The following is a 26350-nucleotide window of genomic DNA, read 5'->3' on the forward strand; positions in this document are numbered from 1 at the left end:
CTTGTACACCAATGTGTTTAGCCTCCTGAACATTAATGGCTCTCTCACCAGGCCTTTTCCTGTCACCAGAGGGATACGGCAGGGCTGTGGGTTGTCTGGGCTGCTGTACTCACTGGCGGTGGAGCTGCTGCTTCAGGCTTTTCGAAGGCGTCTCCAGGGAGCACCGGTACCTGGCATCAGCCTTGGGGGAGGAGTGACTGTTACACTTACTGCTTATGCAGATGACGTCACTGTTTTTATCAGGTCCAACACGGATATGGAGGTGCTTACAGCACTTCTTGGCGATTTCCAGCGTGCCTCTTCCGCTCGCGTCAACTGGAGCAAAAGCACCACGTACCTGCTGGGCCAGTGGTCCGGGAGGGGCCCTCCTCAGCTGCCACAGCAGTGTGTATGGAGCAAGGATGGCATCAGAATACTGGGTCTTTACCTGGGAACTGAGCGCTTCATGGATACGAATTGGAGCGGATTGGTTGACAGGATTACTGGACGACTTCAGCGTTGGAGGTGGATTTCGCCCCAGCTCTCATATCGAGGGAGAGTGCTGGTGATTAACAGTTTGGCTGCCTCCATGATGTGGCACCGACTCATGGTGCCGGATCCTCCGATGGACCTGCTGCATCAGGTCCAGAAGTGGTTCATTGATTTCTTCAGGAATGGGCACCACTGGCTCCCTTTGGGGATTCTTCATTTGCCAGTGTCTGAGGGAGGGCAGGGCCTGGTTCATCTGCTGAGCGAGGTCAGGGGGATGAGGCTCCAGTGTGCACAGACACTGCTTTACAGCACCGAACACCTGCCGTGGATGCATGTGGCCCTCGCCCTGCTCCGCAGCTGCGGAGGCCTTGCATATGATAAACAAATGTTTTTACTTTCTGGAGATGCACTTCAGCTTATTGGAGTGAGTGGTTTTTATGCTGCGGTGCTGAACGCTTGGCGCTTGTTCCGGGTGGCACAGATGGAGAATGACCACTATGGCCTTGAGGAACCATTGTTTAATAATTCCTTTTTTTCCTCCCGGCTGACACTTACAAATTCAGTCGATAAGATTATTTTGTGTTAGTTGTAGTGTTAGTTAGGAATAAATGCATGTCTTTTACACCACTTCAGCCTCCGTTCATTGAGTGCTCACAATAGTCCCTGCCTCTGTGCGATCTGGCTACTGAGCTCTGAAACTTCAAATTCGCCTGAAACATCACGAGACTCTCTCTCATTGGTCATGAGGGGAGCTTCGCTACCGATCGTTTACATTACCTGGTAATGCAGCTCGCTGGACGAGCCTTCTAACCCAGGTTACTAAGCGATACTGGTAACTAGTGAATCCCATGTAAGTCTCACATTAACCGACTCACGGGGATTGCCAATTGAGTTTGGAGAAACCAACCATTCGGCATAACAATTAGGTAATAAACATCATTAAATAATGATTCATTCAAATGTAATTAATTTAAAAATATATTGGTGGAGATATTAAAATTGACCTGAGCTAAATATTCCTACATTGGTGTCCCTCAGGGATCAGTGCTGGGCCCACTACTGTACACTGTATAAATTGGTCACATTATCAGAAATCATAGTGTTGGGTTCCATTGTTTTGCTGATGATACACAGTTATATATATATCTGTTAAGCCGGATGATGCATCACAGCTCTCGGTTAGAAGACTGTCGACTAGATATCCGGTGCTGGATGGCAAATAATTTCTTTGTGTTAAAGACAGAAAAACAGAAGTACTGTTAACTGGTCCGTAGGCGGCTCGAAATAAGTGTGACAACCTCAACCTTGGTGGTCTTCCTACCCAACCTGACACAGTGGTCAGAGATCTTTGTGTTCTGGTTGATTCAGATTTATGTTTCGATGCTCACATAAAAAGCATCACTAAAGCTGTGTTCTGTCATGTACGGAACCTAGCCAAGCTTCGGAAGATGCTCTCCTGTCATGAAGCGGAAACACTAACACCTTTATAACTTCCAGGCTGGATACTGTAATGCCTTCCTTTCTGGGTGCCCATCTGGATCCTCACATAAACATCAGCTGGTACAAAATGCAGCAGCCAGAGTTCTTACAAACACTAATAAATGTGATTATATTAGCCCTGTTCTATGCTCCCTTCATTGGCTTCCAGTTAGTCTCGGATTAACTACAAAATACTGCTACTGACTTATAAAACACTGAATGGCCTTGCACCAGAATACCTTAGTAACCTGCTGGCCTTATACAACCCTCCTCACTTTCTTCCATCTCAAGGAGCAGGATATCTGTTAGTACCCAGGGTAGAAAGAGCTACGACAGGCTGCAGAGCTTTCTCTTATAGAGCTCTTCAGCTTTGGAATAGTCTTCCAGTGGATGAGCGGGATTCAGGCTGACTCTCAATATTCAAATCTAGACTAAAAACACACCTGTTTAGTTTAGCTTATAGGGACTCTAGTTCTAGCTCTAGCTAACTGCTCATTCCCAGTCAGACCTATAGTGTGAGGTGTAGAGCTGGGTGGGGATCGGTGCCATTGGCTTTGGATAAACTGAACTGTCAGTCTGTCACTTTAGCTTCACACCCCCTTGTGGAATTGGAGTGCTGACATTCAGGGACCCCCCATGCCTGCGTTCCCACCTGCCTCTCCCTCCTACTTATGCTGCCATAGCCATATCTGCCAGAGCTTACATACTGCACTCACCTAACTGTTTGTACTGCCTCTAGTCTCCCCTACTTTGGCTAATTGCACATTTTATTTCCCCTACTCCCCCTGGGCTCTGCTGCCTGGAGACCCCGAATTTTCAAGATGTCCTGCCTGCCCTGCTGCCTGCGACGTCTCCACTACCTGTGACGTCCGTCCGGCCTGCTCACCCTTCTGCCTGTGACATCTTCCCTGTTTACCCTGCTGCCATACTACTGTTCACCCCCCCATCTGAAGCAGCTCCAGCACTTGCTGTCATCACCTCCCTGCCTCCCGCTTTGTGACTGAAATGTTAAAATTGGGATAATGTGAATTAGGACTTTGCCATCTTGATCATTTGACTTCCTCTGCTGCCCCCTGGAGGATGGGCTCCGCCTTTGAGTCTGGTTAGGGTTAGGGCTCCTCTGCTGCCCCTGGAGGATGGGCTCCCCCTTTTGGTCTGGTTAGGGTTAGGGCTTCCTCTGCTGCCCCCTGGAGGATGGGCTCCCCCTTTCAGTCTGGATCCTCCCAACATTTCTTCCTTCTAGGGAGTTTTTCCTTGCCACTTTCCCCTCTGACTTGCTCACTGGGGGCTTTGGGCAGGGATGCTGTAAAGTGCTTTGAGATGATGTAATGTTGTGAAAACACACTATACAAATAAAACTGAACTGAAATTGCATTCAGTGTTTGGTGGGGGGGGGGGGACTCAAAATCAGATCTGAACCAGCAACCTTCCGCTCATGGACACAGAGTTCGAACCCAAAGAGTCACACTCAGTATTTACAGATATGCTTCCTACAGCATCCAGAACTGAAACGAATATGAGTGGTTTTCCCACTATTAATGAAAACTAGACCATTCTGTATGATGCTGTATCTTTGCTTATTTGTTACACAAAGGATGGTCGTGGAAATCTTGTCTTTTTTGTTTTTACTACCTCACTACCTTCAGTTAATATAAACTAGATTAAAAAGGAACCTTGTTGATAAAAGAGGGGAAATAAATGACATATATGCATATTCATTTTATATTTTAAACACTGTTTATCTATGTCTGCCGGACTAGATGTGTCGTCACATCCTCAGCAAGGTACAGCTGAGGCCAGCAGAGGGCGCCAGTGAGCAGCCAGAGACAGCAGTCATACGGAAGCTCCCAGCTCTGGGCTCCATCACATGAACACGCCTGCTGACAATAACACTCACATACCACTTATACACCCTGTGGATAAAGAGCCCTCACTGTTTCTATAGCAGGTTAGGATGCTGTGCCTCTGATCAGAAGGCAGACTGGATGGGAATGGAAACGTAGTAACAAACAAAAAGTGACATCACTACCTTCAGTCATTATAAAGTCTGTGGTCAAGATTAGCTACTGCTATACAAACAGCTATAGCTGTGATTATCAAAATAAAACCCACTTATTAATCCATGAGGAGAAATATATAATATATATTACACATTTCAAACAATATTCATGTATTACTGCCAGACCAGACATGATTTCCCATCCCCACGTCACTTACAGAGCCGTCCTGGAGTTCTTGACCACAGGCAGCAGCCTGCAGTGCTGTTCATCTGATCTGATGTATTTCTTCAGATCAAACACATCCAGCTCCTCATCTGACATCAGCATCACAAAGGCCAGAGCTGAGTACTGTGCAGGTGAGAGGTCATCTGCTGAAATGTTTCCTGAATTCAGGTATCTTTGTACTTCCTCTACTAGAGAATTGTCACCCAGCTCAGTCAGACAGTGGAACAGGTTGATAGTCCTTTCTGGAGATAAATTCTCCTGTATTTTCTCCTTGATGTATTGGGCTGTTTCCTTAATGGTATGTGAGTTGATTCTTGTCGGCCCCAGTAGCTTTTGTAACAGAGTCTTACTGGAGTCTGTTGAGAGGCCCAGAAGGAAACGGAGGTAGAGGTCCAAGTGTCCATTGTTGCTCTCTAATGCCTCATTCACTGCAGTCTTCAGCAGGTCAGCTGATGAGTTTGACAGAAACACATATAAAGCAGCGAGATACTCCTGGATGCTCAGATGCACAAAGCAGTACACCTTCTCCTGGTACAACCCATACTCCTCTTTAAAGACTTCTGTGCAAACTCCAGAGTAAACTGAAGCTTCACTGACATCAATGCCATTCTCTGTCAGATCTTGCTTATAAAATATGAGATTTCCTTTCTCAATATTGTCAAAAGCAAGTTTACCAAGTTTTAAAAGGAATTGCTTGCTGTATTCCATAATCTTACTTTCATGGTTTTTCATATACTTGTCATTTTTTAAACTTGACTGAAAGATCAGGAAGTGTGTGTACATTTCAGTCAGAGTCCTTGGAATTTCTCCCCTGTCAGTCTCACTAAAAAACCTCTTAAGCACAGTGGCTGAAATCCAGCAGAATACAGGTATGTGGCACATGATGAAGAGGCTCCTTGATGATTTCACATGTGTGATGATCCTGCTGGCCAGGCTTTGATCCCTAAATCTCCTCCTGAAATACTCCTCCTTCTGGGCATCACTGAACCCTCGTATCTCTGTCACCTGGTGGACACACTCAGGAGGTATCTGATTGGCTGCTGCTGGCCGGGAGGTTATCCAGAGGAGAGCGGATGGGAGCAGATTCCCCTTAATGAGGTTAGTCAACAGCACATCCAGTGACGTTTTCTTTGTTACATCAAACCAGCTCTCATTGTTATGAAAATCGAGAGGAAGGCGACACTCATCGAGACCATCAAAGATGAACAAGACTTTGTACATAAACAGCTCAATGGATTCAAAAGATTTCAGTTCTGGGACAAAGTGGTGAAGCAGTTCAATGAGACTGTATTCACCCTTAATCAAATTCAGGTCCCGGAAAGGAAGAGCAAATATGAAGTGAACATCCTGGTTTGCTTTTCCTTCTGCCCAGTCGAGAATAAATTTCTGCACAGAGACTGTTTTCCCGATACCTGCCACCCCTTTAGTGAGTACAGTTCTGATAGGTGTCTCACGCCCACATAAGGGTTTAAATATATCATTGCACTTGACTGTAGTATCTTCTTTTCGCCTTTTCTTGGATGCTGTTTCAATCTGTCTCACTTCATGTTCATCATTGACTGCTCCAGTCCCACCTTCAGTTATGTAGAGTTCTGTGTAAATCTCACTGAGAAGTGTTGGCTGTCCTTCCTTAGCTTTCCCTTCAAATACACACTCAAATTGCTTCTTAAGTTTACATTTCATTTCCTGTTGATGTTGCAGCATGAGCTGTCCTGAAAAGAAATGAGAGGAAAATGCACTAATTCTCACCGTGATCCTGACCCGTATGAGAGGAAGAATATTTTCCAAAATCACACGTTTTTTTACACATACATATACAGACATTTCCCTGTGACTGTGAATGTGAAATTGAAAGTTTTATCATGTGTATTTTACTGGAACACCGCATACAGGACCGTGAATAAGCCTTAGGCAGCCAAAGGAAATGTTTAAAGCCATTTATCTGGGTAGTAAGTATATATCTGCTCAGAACCAAAAAAAACTACAAAACCCCTTTTCATTTCCCAAACCTCTCCTCAGGGGCACCACAGCCAGTCCATGTATTTGTTAAATTTCACCACCAGCTCACTTCATTCATTAATTAAATAAGTTTAAAACTCAATGAGATATTGATCAGCCACATGAGGTGTGTTAGTGGTCAAGTAAAAAAATACAGGGATATACTGCACAATATCAGCAAATATTAAGGTGATGTTGGGAGAGGTTCTGAAATGGCAAACACACTTTGACATACATATTATAGTAGTTCTACACCAACATAAAGACCATTTCAACATACTTTTCTTTGGCTGCCTAAGACTTTTGCACAATATTGTACATGTACATAATGTTATAAAGTTCTTACTCTTGTCCAGCAGGTCAGCAAGATCATTATGTTTCATGGTCCTCAGGATGTACACTGTGATCTTCAGAGCTACCTCTCTAACACTGGTCTTCTCCATCTGACCATCACAGTCCAGGTCATTATCCTCCTCCAGCTGAGGCTCAGAGGATTCTGGGTAATTCTGATCTAGGTACCTCACAAACGTCTTCAGCTCGTCCTTTAGGAACTTCATGGCTTTTTCCTCTAGCGACTAAAATAAACAGTCAGAGTTAATTATTGCTACTTACACCAAACCTTTTCAGAGTTTTACTTGTGAATCATAGTTTAAAACATATTTACTTTAAGATGATGAATTTCTTATTATACACAGATGTATAAAATTTAAGCTAATTGACATAACAGCCAAGAAAATATATATCAGCAATAAATACAAACCTTCAATATGGATGATAAACCCGATTTATCATGTAGATCTGAACTGCAATCTTCCATTTGGTCTCTGTGAATTAGGCAGAAACATAAAGACCTCAATTCATCGACACAAATGTAACAGAAAGACTGAAAAGTTCCACATTAAAATTGCTGTTACTGCAGATAAAGAATAACATTGTGGTATATTACAACACCAATTCCAAAAAGTTGGACATTGTGCAAATTGTAAATAAAAACAGAATGCAATGATATGGAAATCTCATAAACTTGTATTATATTCATAACAAAGTATAGAAAACATATCAGATGTTTAAACTGAGACATTTTGCTATTTCATGAAAAATATTGGCTCATTTTGAATTTCATGACAGCAACGTATCTCAAAAAAGTTGGGATGGGGGCAATAGGAGGCTGGAAAAGTTAGTGGTACAAAATCCCAATGTTAAGATCGTAGGTGAACGGGGAAGGCGCACGGACAGGCAGGCAGGCAAGGATCAGGCAGGCCGGTAGAATAAGGGGGAAACGGGGTTTAATCACAGGACTAAGGGCAGGAAACATCAGACGCCAACTAACATCAGTGACAGACCAGGAACCAGGGCAAGACATGGACTCAAATAGACAGGACTGATTAAAAATAATCGGACTCAGATGGGTACAATCCAGGAAGCACACGTGGATAATCAGGGGGGCGTGGCACACACGAGGATCGTACGAGCCGGGTATGACAGAACCCCCCCCCCCCCAAAGGTGCGCTCTCCAGGCGCGCCTCAGAGGAGGCGACGGACGAGACGAGGGAAACGGGACCTGGAAAAGAAGAACAAAACCATTCAAGGGACACCGGAAACATGACCGAGACACAGAACAGGCACAGAGACAAGAAGTAAGACAAAACCTGATAAAGGACAGGGAGGGCAGACAGACTAGGAAAGGAGACACAGCGGGAACAGGCGGGACAAAAGGACCAGGAGTGAACGGAGGAGGAACAAAGGGACGAGGAATGGAGACAGGAGAGACAAAGCCGGGAGGAGGAGCAAACGAAGGAGGGAGATAAGCAGAGGAGTAGGGAGAGAAGGAGAGGGAACCAAGGGGAGTCCGAGGGAGCCCCAGCGGACGACGGGTGGCCGTCAGAGGGGCCGCAGGCGGCCGGGAGGCCGGAACAGGAGGGGACCTCAGAGCAGCAGAGGAGGCAGGGCGAGGCACTGACGGAGGGGCCGAGGAGGGAGGTGGAGGGAGAGCCAGGGAAGGGGACGAGGGAGCTGGAGGGGACCTAGGCGAGGGCAAGGAGAGGGGGGGAGCCGCAGCAGGCAACGATGTCCTCCGACGCGCCGGAGCGGAGGGAACCGCAGGCAACTGAGGAGCTGCAGCAGGGGAGTCCGCAGGCGACCAACGAAGCACCGGAGCAGGGAGCAAGACAGGGCGACGAGGCTGCGGAGGGAGACCCGCAGGCAACAGCCAACCAGGAGGGCGAGGACCCGCAGGCGCCGACCAAGCCCCAGCGCAGGCGAGGGAGGGCGAGCCAGGGGGCAGGGTGGGTGGGACCCCAGCCCTGCGTCTGTGTCCTCTCCCCTTACAGGACACAGACATAAGGATCCTTGCTGGGGGTCGAGCTCGCTGGGGCGAGGGCAGAGGAGTCACCAGGATCGGGTCTGGGGAGAAGGGACCGGCATGGGGCAAGGAATGGGAGTCACAAGGGGCACAGTCACTGGCAGAGGGAGCGCCTCCGGCGTGGGCGCAGGAGCTGCAGGCAGAGGGGGCGCCCGCTCTGGAGCTGCAGGCAAAGGGGGCGGCTGCTCGGGCCCCCCCCCCCCGCTACCTCACCCCTCGATACGGCTCTGCTTTGCTTATCAATGGAGCCGCCTGCTCTGTGAGCGACTGGCCCACGGCCACGCCGGCCTGGGACTCGCGGGTGAGCAGGGAGCGTCAGACGGGGGGTGGGGGGGCGTCTATCAGCTTGTTGCCCGCATCCCTGCCTCCCCGCTTCTGTACCAGCTGGTCCCGGGGCCCCCACTAGCTGGGGCGATACTGCTGCCTAAATATGACGAAACATTAAACATGTCATCATCCTGCACCTGTTCTCCATCCCAGTGGACATAATGTGCATGATGTCATCAGCGTGCGCCACTTCCTCTGGAATGTCCTACTGTATTACAGAATACTAACCGCTTCAGGGATCACCTTTTGTCTGTTAGCCACAGCAGTGAAGGAAGTTGCGCATGCAGTCTCCGCCTGGGTCACATGTGTGTGGAGTTTGCATGTTCTCCCCATGTCGTCGTGGGGTTTCCTCTGGGTACTCCGGTTTCCCCCCACAGTCCAAAAACATGCTGAGGCTAATTGGACTTGCTAAATTGCCCGTAGGTGTGCGTGTGAGAGTCAATGGTGTGTGAGTGTGCCCTGCGATGTGTTGGCCCCCCATCCTGGGTTGTTCCCTGCCTCGTGCCCATTGTTTCCGGGATAGGCTTGGAAGCGGTTTGGAAAATGGATGGATGGATGGATGGATGGCCAGACCTTTAAGTTTGACTACAAAGCACCTATGACAGACATCAGCCTTCGCATGATGTCACAACACCATCCCTCACTGATGTGTCTTACCTGGCTCAAGCTATTCAGAACAGCAAAGCCGTTAACAGGCTCCCAATGCCAGAGCCTGCGATGTTTATTGGGGATGCAATTCATTTTATTGAATGGAAGGCATCCTTTATGTACTCATTCAGAGAACAGGTATCTCTTCAGCAGATAAGCTGTATTACCTTAAGAAATATATCAGTGTTTCTGCTCATAAATGTCTTGAGGGCACGTTCTACCGAAGTGATGATGAGGCATGCAAAGATGCTTGGAATAAGCTTGGTCAGCGATACGGTCAGCGATATGGTCAGTGATACGGTCAGCGATATGGTCAGTGATACGGTCAGCGATATGGTCAGTGATACGGTCAGTGATACGGTCAGCAATATAGTCAGTGATACGGTCAGCGATATGGTCAGTGATACGGTCAGCGATACGGTCAGCGATATAGTCAGTGATACGGTCAGCCATACGGTCAGCCATACGGTCAGCTATACAGTCAGCGATACGGTCAGCCATACAGTCAGCGATACGGTCAGCCATACGGTCAGCGATACGGTCAGCGATATGGTCAGTGATACGGTCAGTGATACGGTCAGCGATATAGTCAGTGATACGGTCAGCGATATGGTCAGTGATACGGTCAGCGATACGGTCAGCGATACGGTGAGCGATATAGTCAGCCATACGGTCAGCCATACGGTCAGCCATACAGTCAGCGATACGGTCAGCCATACAGTCAGCGATACGGTCAGCCATACGGTCAGCCATACAGTCAGCGATACGGTCAGCGATATGGTCAGTGATACGGTCAGCGATATGGTCAGCGATACGGTCAGCAATACGGTCAGCGATAAGGTCAGCCATACGGTCAGGAATACGGTCAGCCATACAGTCAGCGATACGGTCAGCGATACGGTCAGCGATACGGTCAGCCATACGGTCAGCGATAAGGTCAGCCATACGGTCAGGAATACGGTCAGCGATATGGTCAGCGATACGGTCAGCCATACGGTCAGCGATACGGTCAGCGATACGGTCAGCCATACGGTCAGCGATACGGTCAGGAATACGGTCAGCCATACGGTCAGCCATACGGTCAGCGATACGGTCAGCCATACAGTCAGCGATACGGTCAGCGATACGGTCAGCCATACGGTCAGCGATACGGTCAGCCATACGGTCAGCGAGAAGGTCAGCCATACGGTCAGGAATACGGTCAGCCATACGGTCAGCGATATGGTCAGCGATACGGTCAGCGATAAGGTCAGCCATACGGTCAGGAATACGGTCAGCCATACGGTCAGCGATACGGTCAGCGATACGGTCAGCCATACGGTCAGCGATAAGGTCAGCCATACGGTCAGGAATACGGTCAGCCATACGGTCAGCCATACGGTCAGCCATACGGTGATACGGTCAGCGATACGGTCAGCCATGCGGTCAGCCATACGGTCAGCATTATGGTAATCCATAAAGTCAGCGATACGGTCAGCCATACGGTCAGCCATTCATCATCCAAAGGGCATTTCCGGAGAGACTCTCAAAATGGCCACAAATACCAAAATTTTCGGCAAAGATGCCAAAGGGCTACAGATATTTTCTGATTTTTAAATGCCTGTTTGCAAACTATGCCTCATGCAAAGAGCCTAGACATACTGAGTGACTGTGGGGAAAATCAAACATTAATTCAGAAGCTACCTGACTAGTTAGCATTGCGCTGGAATCGTCGGGTTACGGTAGCCCTCATGGAAGGTGGCGAATTCCCATCTTTCCAAGACTTTGCCAAATTCATATCAATTGAGGCAGAAATTGCATGCAATCCTGTCACCTGCCTACATGCACTTCACTCAGTGGATTCACACCAGGATAAAATAATTACAAGGGAACCTAAAAGAAACAGGGTTAATGTTCTCAGCACTCAAGCCACTGTTGGCAGGGATAAAGAGACATCAACTAACGACAGAGTATGGGCTCCATGCATATGATGCCAGTGTAACAAGAATCAGCTCCACAGATGTCCTGATCTTATGAAAATGTCTCTTGAGAACCGAAGTTCATATGTAAAGGACAATAAGCTGAGCTATGCTTGTTTAAAACCAGGTCACTGTGCAAAGGAATGCCGTCGTCGCCATAGCTGTGAGGTATGCAGGAGAAGGCGCCCCACTAGTCTTCATGATTACAGCTATGAGAAGAATGGAAGTAGAGACCAACCTGTGCCTGATATAATCAGAGCTACAAGCAATGTTAGGAAACTACAGCTGCTATGTCACTTAATGCCACCAGTCAAGAACAGTCACATAGCACCTCCATGACTGTACCTGTGTGGGTATCCTGTGTCAAAGATCCAGCAAAGCAACAACTTGCTTTATTAGACACGCACAGTGACAGCACTTTCACTGACAAAGAGGTGAGCAATGAATTACAAATGGACACTTACCCAGTGCAGCTGAAACTCACCACCATGTTGGGAGAGAATATGGTGATGAAGAGTGAGAGAGTATCAGGACTCTGTGTAAGGGGTTACAATTCATCGGTGCACATTGATCTCCCTCCTGCATACACCAAAGACTGCATACCTCTCAATCGTGATCACATTCCAACGCACGAAACTGCTAAACGCTGGACTCACCTTGCTGCAATAACTGATAAAATACCACCCCTCCTCAGCTGTGATGTTTGACTCTTAATTGGGTACAACTGTTCAAGAACGCTGGCGCCTAGACAGGTGATACTAGGTGGAGACAATGAACCATATGCTGTGCTAACAGACTTAGGATGGAGCATCGTTGGCTGCCCAACACCTTAGCTTGATACAACTGCAGAATTTGTCTTATGTCACCGAGCTGCGGTACAGGAGCTGCGTCTAATAACACCAACAGATATACTTCAAGTCCTGGAGCTGGATTTCAAGGATGTCAGAGGAGAGTTTAAGGCAAACTCTCAAGAGGATCTAATTATCCTGGACAGGCTCAAGGAAGGTATAAAGGAAAACTACCAAGGACGTTATGAAATGCCACTTCCTTTTATACAACGGCCACATTTACCTGATAACAGGCAGCTTGCCGAAGTCAGGCTCAGACATTTAGGGCGGAAATTCTGCAAGGATGAGAAATATAAACAAGATTACACTGCAAACATGAAGGATATCATTGAGCGAGGTGATGCTGAAGAGGTCCATGATTTTGACACTCATGGTGAACGATGGTTCATTCCCCACCATGGTGTCTACCATCCAAAAAAGCCAGATAAGTGGTGTGTTGTGTTCGACTGCTCTGCAAAGGACAATGGTACCAGCCTAAACGAACATCTACTTCCAGGTTCAGACATGATTAATAATCTAACTGGCGTTCTCATAAGGTTCCGGCAGCATCACATTGCTCTGACATGTGACATAGAGAAAATGTTTCATCAGTTCCATGTCAAGGAGAACGACCGCAACTATCTGCGCTTCCTATGGTGGAAAGATGGAGACATGAGTCCACAGCCAAAAGAATACCGAATGAAGGAACATCTTTTTGGAGCAGTATCATCTCCTGGTTGTGCAAACAATGGACTTAAACGTTTAGCTAATGAGAGCAGACACTCATCCATTAGGGTCCCACTTTATTGAAAGAGACTTCTACGTGGATGATGGAGTCACAAGCATGGAAACTGTGGAGAAGGTCATTCAGTTAGCACAGGAGGCAAGAGAGGTATGTGCAAAGGGTGGCCTTCGTCTTCACAAGTTTGTGTTAAACACCCATGGTGTTTCACAGAGCACACCCTCATCAGAGCGTGGTACGGATGGTAAGGCAAAGGAAATCACTTTCAATGACAGCCCCCTGGAACGAGCGCTGGGGATTCAGTGGAAGACAGAAAGTGATTGCTTTAAGTTTAAGATCACTCTAAAGGAACCACCAATTACACGACGGGGAATACTGTCTACCATTGCTTCTATATTCGATCCTCTTGGGTTCCTTGTTCCATATTTCCTTAAAGGGAAAAGGATCCTCCGGGAAATGTGTCGCCAAGGTACTGGCTGGGACGACCCACTGCCAGAGGAGCTGGAGAGCTGGCAAAGGGACCTTGTCAAGTTAAAGACCATAGACATAGATAGATGCTACTTACCTCTCAATTTTGGAAGGGTTGTGAAGAGAGAGTTACACCACGTCTCTGACGCAAGCACCTTAGGGTATGGTCAGTGCTCCTATCCGAGAGTCAAGAATGAGAAAGGAAAGGTCCATTGTGCTCTCATCAAAGGAAAGTCCCATGTAGCTCCCACAAAGGTGACCACCATACCAAGGCTAGAATTATCAGCGGCAGTAGTCTCAGTTACAGTCAGCAATATGCTTAGAGAAGAGCTTAGCTATTTGAATGTGGAGGAGTTCTTCTGGACTGACTCCAAAGTAGTTCCGGGCTACATAAATAATGATGCATGACTCTTTCACACGTTTGGGTTCCATACGTCCATAGGGTTCAGACATTTCGCCACAATACAAATCCTCAACAATGGCTTTATGTCTCAACGGAAGAGAATCCAGCAGACACTGCCTCTAGAGGGAAAACCATAAATGAGTTGTTTTGCTCAAATTGGTTTGGTGGTTCTGTGTTCCACTGGAAACAGGAAATATCGATAATAAGAGATGTAGTATTGGAACCTCTAATAGGTGATTCAGAGGTGAGAATCTTTTATCAGCTTTCCAGTGTTTCATTATTCTTTTATTGTCATAATTACAGATAAAATACACGCACAATCATGCAGGATATGGGAACAAGTTAAAGTGAAGTACAAACACAACATTTCATTCATATATATATATATATATATATATATATATATATATATATATATATATATATATATATGTTTGTATGTATGAGTTTGTGTGTGTATGTATGTGTTTGTTGATTTTATGTATATGAATGGCGAGGCCATGACTGAACCCATTTCCATGCACAGACACTGATTAAGTCTGTGAGCTAATCCTAGTTTATGCAGAACAAACCTGCTCTGAGCAGGTCTGAGGATTTGGATGTGCTGCTATGACAACACATCCAGCAAGACTTTCGAAAAACCGTGCCAAGTACCCCAGGCGGCCAGCGTGTACCAATTACCCCAGGCAGTCGGCGTGTACCAAGTGCCCCAGGCGGCTGGCGTGTACCAAATGCCCCAGGCAGCTGGCGTGTGCCAAGTACCCTATGGCCTGACTATAGACCCAGAGAGACATGCATGCTAGTGGGCTGTAACACTGTTACCTCTCAGGGCTCTTTCTCTTACACCCCACAGGGGGGCACATTTCATGGCTTGCTCTATAAATGTTGTGACTCACAGCTTCTAATGTCCTGAGGCCCCAGGGAACTAGTCCCACTGGCCCAGTTCATAACCCAGCCGAGGCTCCAGGGGGCGCTGTCTTAAGGCACCTTCAGCCACCGGCTCATTCCCCCACCGTGAGCTAAGAAGCGCTACTGGGGATCTTTCCTGCCTGCTGCCGTTAGACACCACAATGCCTGCTGTCGATGTGCAGCCCCCACAGCCAGCCTTAACGTCCAATTTTTAATGTGGTAAAAGCTGCTCTCTGTTTTTAATCATATAAATAACACTTTGCTGCTGAACACAAGAGAATTTGCCCTCTTGGATCAACAAATCATCTAATTTTATACTCAGGAGATGAGAACCACTACAGTGTCACATTGATTATGATCTGAATTAGCAAGTATTTAAACGTTACCTTTGGCAAAGAAACCAATAGTCCTTCTCTATTCTTGTCTGATGATAATAGTTTACTGTTTAAGCCACACAGTTTGATTAAACATGTTAAACTGAAGACTTAGTCTGAGTATGATCTAATGAATTCATGAGAGTGAAATTATTTGTTATCAAAACAGAAACATCCGTCTCATGAGACGACAATCTATTGTCGAGTCATTCTTTAATGGACATGCAGGGGTAAACAGGCAAACCAGTTTTTTCCAGCTCTGTGCTGAGGAATGAAATTTAAAATCCACTTTGTGATTAAATAACTTCCAATTCCAGCTCACAGAAAGTCAGGTTTTACAGTAATCCTCATCCATTTACCTCAGATGTTATTTATATAAAATACAGACAAAACCTTTGTTTACATTCTCAAGGTGATGGAATCTGTTAAAGGTAAAAATTGCTGCATTCATTATAAATATGTTTCTTCCTCATAGCTTGTATGTGTCTCTGTGCCATTTGACTGAGAGTGTGAATGTCATTAACAGTGTTTGTTTAAATGCACATTTACCTTTGATCTGTAGGAAAAGGTCCCTCTCTGAAGGCGATTGGAGGCTCCATTGACCCGTCACTCTTCAGGGAAACACAGCTGGGTACAGTGGAGTCTGCTCTCTTCATCAGGACACTGTGGGCAGTGAGAGGAAACAAACCCTCATGGTATAAATATAATTCATACAATGGGGACGGCATCACACTGCTGTTTAGACTTCTGCTCTGCCTTCATGTACTTTGATATGCTGTGAAGCTCTTGATGTAAACAGACTTATTTACAGTCAGCTGTTAAGGAAATTGTCTCATCTAAAATTTAGATATTATATGAAACTTTTAGTATCACCGTTAAAAACCTCCATAACTAGACTTGACTGATGTTCCTTTTTACCTGTTTATATATGTTTTTGTTTGTTTGTTTAGTCTTGTTATGTGGCCATTTTGCATAGGAGGGATGGTCTGTTACTCACCTCTAGTATAAATTAACTGGCTGATTGTGGAAGAAGATGGTGAAGACAGAAGATGGCGAGGTCTTTTTATTAAGCTACACATATTAAAGTGCTGCCCACTGACCAGCCCTAGCTAGGAGCCCAGTTTACTTTTATGTTATGGCCTGACTATAGACCCAGAGAGACATGCATGCTTGTGGGCTGTAACAATGTTACCTCTCAGCGTGCTTTCTGTTACACCCCACAGGAGGGCGCATTTCAGAAGCAGATCCATCCATTTTTATGCTGATCCAGACCAGATGATTCCTGCTGGGGCCTCTGTGAACATGAAGGGTAAGTAGATACATAGATAAATACACAATATCAAGTACTCAGCATTTTTACATCAAACTGATGAACCCAAGGCAAACAGGTCCAGACGAACTGCGGGCATTAGACCTCTTATGATGAGTAAAACGTGGATTCACATTCTCCCTCCCCTGGATGCGGGTCACTAGACTTTTATGTATGGAATTTCTAGGCATAACCAGGGTGTTGAGGGTGTCCGGTTTGGTGACCTCAGGATTAGGTCTCTGCTTTTTGCAGATGATGTGGTTCTGTTGGGCTCATCAGACTGTGACCTTCGGCTCTCACTGGAGCAGTTCGCAGCCGAGTGTGAAGCGGCTGAGATGAGAATCAGCACCTCCAAATCCGAGACCATGGTCCTCAGCCGGAAAATGGTGGAGTGTTCTCTCCGGGTCAGGGAGGGGGTCTTTCCCCAAGTGGAGGAGTTTAAGTATCTCAGGGTCTTGTTCACGAGTGAGGGAAGGATGGAGTGGGTGATCGACAGGCGGATCGGTGACTGCAGTGGGTGCATGTATACAGCAGTGATATTCCAGCAGACCAGGGGAGGGCAGATGTACTTAAACAAAGTCCATCTACACAGTACAGTACAAAAACCACGACCTCCATCACACCTATCACCCCCCCCCCCTCCCCTGGAACTCAGAATACACGAAGCGGATGTGAGCCGGCTGTTCCAGAAACAGAAATCCAAGAAGCCCCCAGACCAGACGGTGTCTCCCCCTCCTGCCTCAGAACCTGTGCTGATCAGCTGGCTCCCATCTTCACCCGCATCGTCAATAGATCCCTGGAGCTGTGTGAAGTTCCCTCCTGCTTCAAACGCTCCACCATTATCCCGTCCCCAAGAAACCCTCCATCACAGGACTGAATGACTACAGACCTGTCGCCTTGACGTCTGTGGTCATGAGATCCTTTGAACGTCTGGTTTTAGCCCATCTGAAGGATATTACAGGACAACAGCTGGACCTCCTGCAGTTTGCCTGGCAAACAGGTCGGTGGATGATGCAGTGAATATGGGGCTGCATTATATCCTGCAACATCTCGACCATCCAGGAACTTATGCCAGGATCCTGTTTGTGGACTTTAGTTCGGCTTTCAACACCATTGTACCTAGTCTCCTCTCCTCCAAACTCTCCCAGCTCAGCGTGTCACCAGCTACCTGCCAGTGGATCACCAGCTTCCTGACAGACAGGAAGCAGCAGGTAAGGCTGGGGGGGTCACTTCTGAAACACGGTCCCTCAGTATTGGTGCCCCTGAAGGATGTGTCCTCTCCCCACTGCGCTACTCCCTCTACACCAATGACTGCACCTCCAGGAACTCAGCTGTAAAACTCCTGAAGTTTGCAGACGACACCATCATCATTGGATTCATTCAGGATGGTGATGAGTCTGCATACCGGCAGGAAGTGGAGCGGCTGGTACGCTGGTGCAGTCAGCACAACCTGGAGCTGAACACGCACAAGACTGTAGAGATGACAGTGGACTTCAGGAGACGTCCGTCATCACTGCTCCCCCTCACCATATCAGACAGCCCGGTGTCTACTGTGGAGTTCTTCAAGTTCCTAGGTACCACCATCTCCCAGAACCTGAAGTGGGAGACCAACATCTCCTCCATCCTCAAAAAGGCCCAGCAGAGGATGTACTTCCTGAGACAACTGAGGAAGTACAGTCTTCCACAGGAGCTGCTGATCCAGTTATACACTGCAGTCACTGAGTCTGTCCTCTGCTCCTCCATCACAGTCTGGTATGGAGCAGCCACCAAACAGGACAGGAAGAGACTGCAGCGGACCGTAGGGACAGCAGAAAGATCATCGGTGCCCCCTGCCCTCCATCACAGTCTGGTATGGAGCAGCCACCAAACAGGACAGGAAGAGACTGCAGCGGACCGTACGGACAGTAGAAAGATCATCGGTGCCCCCCTGCCCTCCATCACAGTCTGGTATGGAGCAGCCACCAAACAGGACAGGAAGAGACTGCAGCGGACCGTACGGACAGCAGAAAGATCATCGGTGCCCCCTGCCCTCCATCACAGTCTGGTATGGAGCAGCCACCAAACAGGACAGGAAGAGACTGCAGCGGACCGTACAGACAGCAGAAAGATCATCGGTGCCCCCTGCCCTCCATCCAGGGCCTGTCTCTCTCAAGATCCAGGAAAATGGCAGGAGAATCATCACAGATCCCACACAGCCTGGACACAGACTTTCTGAGCTGCTGCCCTCTGGCAGACGATATAGAAGCCTGCAGACCAGGACACCCGACACAGGAGCAGCTTCTCTCCCCTCACCATCTCCCTCCTAAACAGCTGATCTGTCACACTGCTAAACACCTACAGCACTGCAACTGCACTTTATGTACAGTCTGTGGGATATATTTCTGTAATCTTTGTATTTTCTGTATATAAGATTTACGTTGCTTACTATATCGTATTGTTCATTTACACACTTTATGTGTACAGTATATGTGTATGTATATATATATATGTATATATGTACACACACACATATATACATACACACATATATACTGCACACATAAAGTGTGTAAATGAACAATACAATATAGTAAGCAACATGTATATATATCCATCCATCTTCCAAGCCACTTATCCTACTGGGTCGCGGGGGGTCCGGAGCCTATCCCGGAAGCAATGGGCACAAGGCAGGGAACAACCCAGGATGGGGGGCCAGCCCATCGCAGGGCACACTCACACACCATTCACACCTATGGGCAATTTAGTGACTCCAATTAGCCTCAGCATGTTTTGGGCTGTGGGGGGAAACCGGAGTACCCGGAGGAAACCCCACGACGACATGGGGAGAACATGCAAACTCCACACACACGTAACCCAGGTGGAGACTCAAACCCGGGTCCCAGAGGTGTGAGGCAACAGTGCTAACCACTGCACCACCATGCCACCCCATATATATATATATATATATATATATATATATATATATATACACATTATATATATATATTTACATATTATACATAAAAACAACACTTTTATACATTTTAATATTTTCCTATATATTTATAAATATAAATCCATATTACATATTCATATTGTAGATTGTTGTTTTCACACTGTTGTGCTTGAGACCATCGACTGGAATCTAATTCCTTCTGATTCTGATTCTGGCAAAGGCTGAATTCCAAGGGACCTAAAAGTATGACAAGTTCGGGGATAGAATTTAATGCTATATTTCCAGTAGGTTGTGTATGTTTGTAACATCACAAAGTGTTTTTATAAAAATGAATTTTATCATAATTTGAAAACCATGTCAAACACTGTACACCAGGGGTCTCCATCTCCGGTCCTGCAGAGCTACTGTCCAGTAAGTTTTTCTATCCTACCTGGATATTTACCTGAGAACAGGTGTGACTCATCAGAAGCCAAGAAGTTACGTGATCTCGTTCAGGACGACCGGTTAGAGTCTTGCTGAGCTCAAAATATTTAATTTCTCCACCATTTAACCCCCAAATCGCTATTACAACATTTCCGAATATACTTTAACCATGTCGAAGTCACAAAGATTTTCCCATTTTTTCCTCAACTCGTTCTCACACTGATAAGAGAAAAAAAATAAAATCGGCTCGACAAGTAGCCGCTAGACAGGAAGACGAATTTTTTTTGCAGCCGAATTTTGGCTTGTATCGATGGTAGTGAAAAATCCCTAGAAGACAAAAACAATCTCTTTCTAGCTTATTACTGCTAATGATTTGTTGTGATTGTTCGGCTCCACTACTCACGGTTTGGCGGACAGGCCCCAACCCCCGCCCCCAGTAGACATACATATAAGGTGATTGATGTATGGATTAATTCTGATCGTGTACGGACTAATCATCCCGAGATTCAAATACGTCGTCCACGATTCACCCATAATATTATTGTGCCATGGTTGAACTGCACAAACATGTTTTTCATTGGTCACTTATATAACTTGTTTTTCAAGAATAACTTCTCACGGCAAGAGCTGGAACACCTGTCTTGTCTTGTCTTTCTCTGGAGAAAGGGACGCTTACCTTGCTTCTCCCAGGGGAAAAGGGGAAGCGTTGCTCAAAATGCTTCGTTACCACAAGCGCAAACCCACCGTCTGTGTAAAAGTAAAGTTTGTGTCTCTAAAATCACACCGTATTTACTCCGCTCGGTGTCCGCGATGTGTGATTCATTCCTGCTCGCTGGCTCTGCTGCGCCCTTTTCGGCACTGATAATAAATAGCTCACACTTATACATACACACACACACACACACACACACACATATATACATAAGACTTACGTACTATTTGTTTAAACAGTTTAAATACGACTGCAAAGTATGACTACAGTTTCAGATTGGAGAACACAGAACAGACCCGTGGTAAAACCTTTGATTTAATAAAATGTGAAGCCTTGAGTTTAACCCGGATGTTTCGGCACACTAGCATATTAATCCCCAACACTTTAAAAAAGAAAAACTTAATATAGCTTCAAAATATTACATCCTACGCCCCGGTCCATGTTTACGCAGCACCACATATTAGGCGAACTCATGGCTGAGCGTAAGTAATTAAATATTATTGATGTTAATTCGAAAACTCTTCTGATACACGTAACCTACTGTGCTGTACGGACGTATATTTAATGTTTAATTATATTGAACACTCAAATTTCTCATTACATTTGGAATAATAAGATTAAGTATTCTGTTCTCACCAGACCGAAAAACCGTGACATTGTCTCTTTTTGCCAAATCTGCTGTTTTATTTTAAATCCCGCTATATATGTAGGCTGTGTAAAACATATTCATTTTATTATTATTATTATTATTATTATTATTATTATTATTAATAATAATAATAATAATAATAATAATATAGTCTTACCTTAAAACATAGAATATCTTTAAATTATTCCAGAATCTTGATAAAATGTTTCTTGATAAAATAGCGACGCTGCCTTTAAAATCCCGACACTTAATTTCACTTTCGTTTTCAGGCAGGAAATAAGCTATGTTTCATGCAAAAAATGGACACGGACTCAGCGGCACATCGTAGGGTTTTGGGGAGATATTATCTATGTGACTTAATAATTAGTAACAATAAAGGTAATTCGGTTATAACACACATTCAGGATGATCGTGCATGTAAAAAGCGGTACTGCAGTAACACTTAAATCATTAACAGTGGCGATTTGAGAAATTTAGAAATGGGATCAAACCTATTTGGGGGGTGAGGCGTCAAAGACAAAACTGTGTAATTTTATAATTTCATCAAAATATATTAACTGGTGCAGCAAAGTACAGTAAAGGTCAAAATAAACACTTGAATCACACTTTTTTATTTCCAATGCTCAACAAGCACAGCTAACATTATACAGACAGAACATTAAACAAAACAAGAACAAACAAAGATATTCAGACAGTTATTGCAAAGTAAAAGATACCATCTCAATACCAAATATGACAAAACATTTTAGCACTATGTCTATACATCAGGTTTAAAAAAGCATCAAATCAGGATACAGTTCTGATTGTTTTTTTATTTTTAGACTTTCTGATTTATTAATTTATTATAATTTATTAGGATTAATTAGTGAACAGGGAAAAATAGGTTGGATTTATTGTATTGACATTTATGAATATAAAATTAATAGTATTAAATTTATCCGTATTGTCGCGCCCGGTGTTATGCACCGGATCGACATGGAGGGTGTCTTACATACCGAAGGTAAAGCACTGGCTTAAGAGACCTTATTAGAACACTTTAATTCGAGCTTAAAATGTGTTATATCAATCATCTTTCCTTATTTTAACAATCGGCTGTCCCAGACTGGCACCGAAGAAAGTTTCCGTGGCCAGAGGAGTTGTCCATGGAGCGCGAGGGCCAGGCCACCCCCCCTGGAGGAAGCAGGAGCGACCAGGAAGAGGCCCCAGCTGAAGTTCCTCCATCGGACAGACAGCAACGGCTCCTGCGCCCTGCGAGCAGAGAGAGGCCAGGGGCAGCGTCAGCATTCAGCGGAACAGCAACTCCAGACAAGAATACGTGGACTTATGGGTTATGGCCAGGGACGGAGGAAGGACAGAGACATTGTTCCTGACGGACTTGTGGGTTATGGCCGGGGTAGGAAGGATAATAGAGATACTGTTTAAGTATTATTATAGATGTCAGATAGGATAGGATGAGATAGGCTAAGTAAACATATGATAAGATAAGCTGTTAAAATATAATAATTAAGATAGCTTATCTTATCATATGTTAACTTAGCCTAAGTTAAATTATAATGATAGGTTAAGTTAAAATATAAGATAGGCTAAGTTAAGATAAGAGCTTTATAATAAAACATAAACTTAATATTCAAACTGTGTCTTTGTCATCTCTTCAGTGTTGTGTCTGTCTTGGTTTAATAATTTTGCTCCGTTAATTTATATCTGACACTCTCCTAAATATCAATATGCAGAGAAGGAGGAATGGGAGGAAGGTACGGTTAAGTTAAAAAAAAAAAAGTATCAAAATCACAGCGTTACCTTATTTTGACGCAGAAAGAGACATTTCAGTGTTACTACCACCTATGAGTTAATGGCTGCAAATGTTGGTGGTAAATAACGCGGTGTAAGTTTAAGTTTAACTTCTGCCTGCTGTCATTCGGCGAACATATAGGAGACGATTCTGGTAAGTAACTGGTAAAGTTGTCATTTAACGTAATGCTAACGTGCATTACCAGTTAGTAAGTGTTTTACTGTATCACGCACCTTACACTACGAAATCAAGCCCCTTAATTTTTACCCCTTAAAATTACCTTGATTTTGACCTTAATTATTGCTATATGTGAAATTAAGGGAAATTAAGGGAAAAGGTGCAATGATTAAGGCCAATTAAGGGGTAAAACTACTGAATTTCCCCCCTTTTTTAAATTACCTCTTAAATTTACACTCCTTATTTTTCCCCTTATTTTTTTTATGAATTAAGAGGCAATTTAAGATTGTTTGACGGTCTGTAATGACATAACATTGTCTTTATTTCACCCATTAATTTTTATTAATTAAGGGATTATTTAATCCCTTCCCTCAGGCCATCAGACTCCTGAACCGGAACTGAATACAATCCCCCCCCCCCCCCCCCACACACACACACACACATACACATCTGTATATAATATTTATTGTTATTTATTGCCTTACTCTTTATTTATTCCTTACTCTTCTATACCACAGCATTTTTGCACATATAACCTTCGCTGCTACCATAAAGTAACTTAAATACTGTATCCAGACTGTTACCACCGTTAATTGGCACTGTATGTTGTCGTGTCTTGTCAATCTGCACTGTTATGCTGTCCTGTCTGCACTTATGATGTCGCTCTGTCTTTGTCCTGCTCTGTGTTGCACCATGGTCCTGGAGGAACGTTATCTCATTTCTCTATATACTGTGTGTATGGTTGAAATGACAATAAAACCTACTTGACTTGACTTGACTTGACTAATGTCCCACGGAAACCCAGTCCAAGAAGAGAAAAATATTAGGAGGATGGAGCGTCTTCAAACATGCAATTACTACGACTTGTACATCAAAATGTATTGACATTCGGATCAGTCAGTAAGATGTATGAGAAACGAACCAGCCAGTGAAAAAGTTTATATAGCCTTATACATGTTCTTACAGGGCTTTTGAGGGTGTGTGCAAATCCATATTATGTTCTATATATAAGGTATTTACTAAAAATGGAATCGCGGCCATGTTAAAATGTGCTGATGTTTCTTTACATTAACCTGTGTCAGTAAATGCTGGGTGAGGACTTGGACTCACAGTGGTATACAGGTATAAACAAGGTGTGTGTTAGTAAAACTACTGAATTTCTCCCCTTAATTTTTCAAAATTGCCTCTTAAATTTACACTCAAAAAATCCTTATTTCACCCCTTAATTTTTTTTTATGATTAAGGGGCAATTGTTTGACGGTCTGTAATTACATAACATTGCCCTTTAATTCTGATTAATTAAGGGGCAGTTTAAGAGTATTGTAAGGTTCCTTTACTATTTAAAATTACTTAAATTTTCCCTCAATTCTAATAAAGGGAGATTAATATTATTATAAGGGTCCGTAAACCCTTAAAATTCTTTATTTCACCAATTAATTTTTATTAATTAAGGGATTATTTAGGGGGCGGCATGGTGGTGCAGTGGTTAGCACTGCTGCCTCACGCTTCTGGGACCCAGGTTCGAGTCTCCGCCTGGGTAACGTGTATGTGGAGTTTGCATGTTCTCCCCATGTCGTCGTGGGGTTTCCTCCAGGTACTCCAGTTTCCCCCCACAGTCCAAAAACATGCTGAGGAAAATTGGAGTTGCTAAATTGCCCATAGGTGTGCATGTGTGAATGCATGGTGAGTGAGTGTGCCCTGCGATGGGCTGGCCCCCCATCCTGGGTTGTTCCCTGCCTCGTGCCCATTGCTTCCAGGATAGGCTCCGGACCTCCCACGACCCAGTAGGATAAGCGGTTTGGAAAATGGATGGATGGATAATAATAATAATAATGACAAATAATGATGATAATAATAATTGCACTATGTCCAATGACTGCCAGTTACTGTAAACAGTAAAGTACACTTAACTGGACATGTCTGTATTGTTTTGGTTTATACTTATTAATCCATTAATTCTATCTTTTGTACTTTAAATGGACAGAGTACAGTTATTATTATTAGGAAAAGTATTGTGAGGGAACACAAAACTATTGAGAGGAAACACAAAACAATTGTAAATTGTAACAATTCAATTGTAACAATTGAAAAATATATTTTTTCTTAGGGACTCAATATACTGCAGATGATCTGTAGAAAAAAATCTCTAATACATCACTATCAACAATATGTGGTTTTATTTATAATGTATGAAATCAAAATCATTAGGATGCAAGGATGGCTCTTCGCAATTTTCTTTAAACCGTAATCATAGGCTAATTGATTAAACATAAGTATTGATTTATTTCCATGACAATATTGTATATACAGTAATACTTATTTTGTCACCCTGGTCTATTTCATTACACATAAGGAAAGTCACAGAGAAGTCACCAAAGGGTGAAGAATTTGATTTTGATTTTATTTTGAAAGATCACTTTGTTATGGAAGGCCATTTGGGACTTAACATCTACTTTGACGCCCATGTCAACACGTCAAACAAATTGCATCTTAACACGTATATTATTTACGTGTTAAGCCATTCGGATGTAGGGAGCCGCCCACTGGCCCAATGGCGGAATCCAATGGCGCAGCCGAAGGCTGTGAATGCGTGTTGGTCCTTCCAAGCGCTCCTGGGAATTACTTACCCTTTTTAATATACAATATATTCTTTTAGACACATATCTGACTCCATTTTATTAGTGACCTTATTTCAGTATATTGTAGTCATGACGTTTATGTTGTTCGGATTACTTCGAGACTCTCCTTTAGATTACCAACTCTAGTTTACCCCTGACAAAGGAGTCCGCCAGATTCGCCTCGGCCGACAGGGCGATCCGTGGGCTCGTTCCACAGGGTTTGTCTTAGAGGTACGGAAACCGCCACCATTTAATGACAATGTCAGCCTCTGATTATTCGGGTCCCTCGACCTATATATTTCCCCAAAGGCTCAGTGTCTGCCAATTACTGAGCATGTGGGTGCCTCGGAGATTAAGCCGATGTTTACCCGAACCACACGTACGTCCACCTCAGAGGCTCAGCCGGGGGCAGCCCATATCATAACATGTGTCAACCTCAGCGGCTGTGATGGCGCACCTTTTGTTGCGGTAGTTTGTACGAGGTTTACTTTTGGCTCGTCTCAGGGACTCCGCCGATGCCGCCCATTGTCTTACCATGTGAGCGTCT

General features: G+C 44.7%; 2 protein-coding genes across 8 annotated transcripts in view; one reads left to right on the forward strand and one right to left on the reverse strand.

The window, feature by feature from the left end:
• The window catches only part of LOC125722235 (NACHT, LRR and PYD domains-containing protein 12-like), a 142790-nt gene extending 121305 nt beyond the window's left edge, over positions 1-21485 (reverse strand). For 4 of the 6 annotated variants that reach the window (XR_007386235.1, XM_048998415.1, XM_048998416.1 and 1 more), the window contains exons 1-7: positions 21377-21479; positions 19566-19672; positions 16384-16485; positions 15741-15854; positions 6934-6997; positions 6520-6748; positions 4168-5887 (exon numbers count right to left, since the gene is read on the reverse strand). Coding sequence is in view for 5 of the 6 variants with exons in the window: in XM_048998415.1 (XP_048854372.1) it covers positions 4168-5887; positions 6520-6748; positions 6934-6997; positions 15741-15854; positions 16384-16485; positions 19566-19573 (2237 nt within the window). In the remaining variant the exon portion in view is untranslated. Of the gene's footprint in view, positions 1-4167; positions 5888-6519; positions 6749-6933; positions 6998-15740; positions 15855-16383; positions 16486-19565; positions 19673-20534; positions 20606-20651; positions 20919-21376 lie in introns of those variants that run through there. The other 2 variants (XM_048998414.1, XM_048998413.1) reach the window with 2 other exon arrangements.
• The window catches only part of LOC125722251 (uncharacterized), a 181044-nt gene that overhangs the window by 108223 nt on the left and 46471 nt on the right, over positions 1-26350 (forward strand). The window lies entirely within an intron of this gene.

This window comes from Brienomyrus brachyistius, unplaced genomic scaffold (genome assembly GCF_023856365.1).
Source record: "Brienomyrus brachyistius isolate T26 unplaced genomic scaffold, BBRACH_0.4 scaffold37, whole genome shotgun sequence".
Classification (NCBI taxonomy): domain Eukaryota; kingdom Metazoa; phylum Chordata; class Actinopteri; order Osteoglossiformes; family Mormyridae; genus Brienomyrus; species Brienomyrus brachyistius.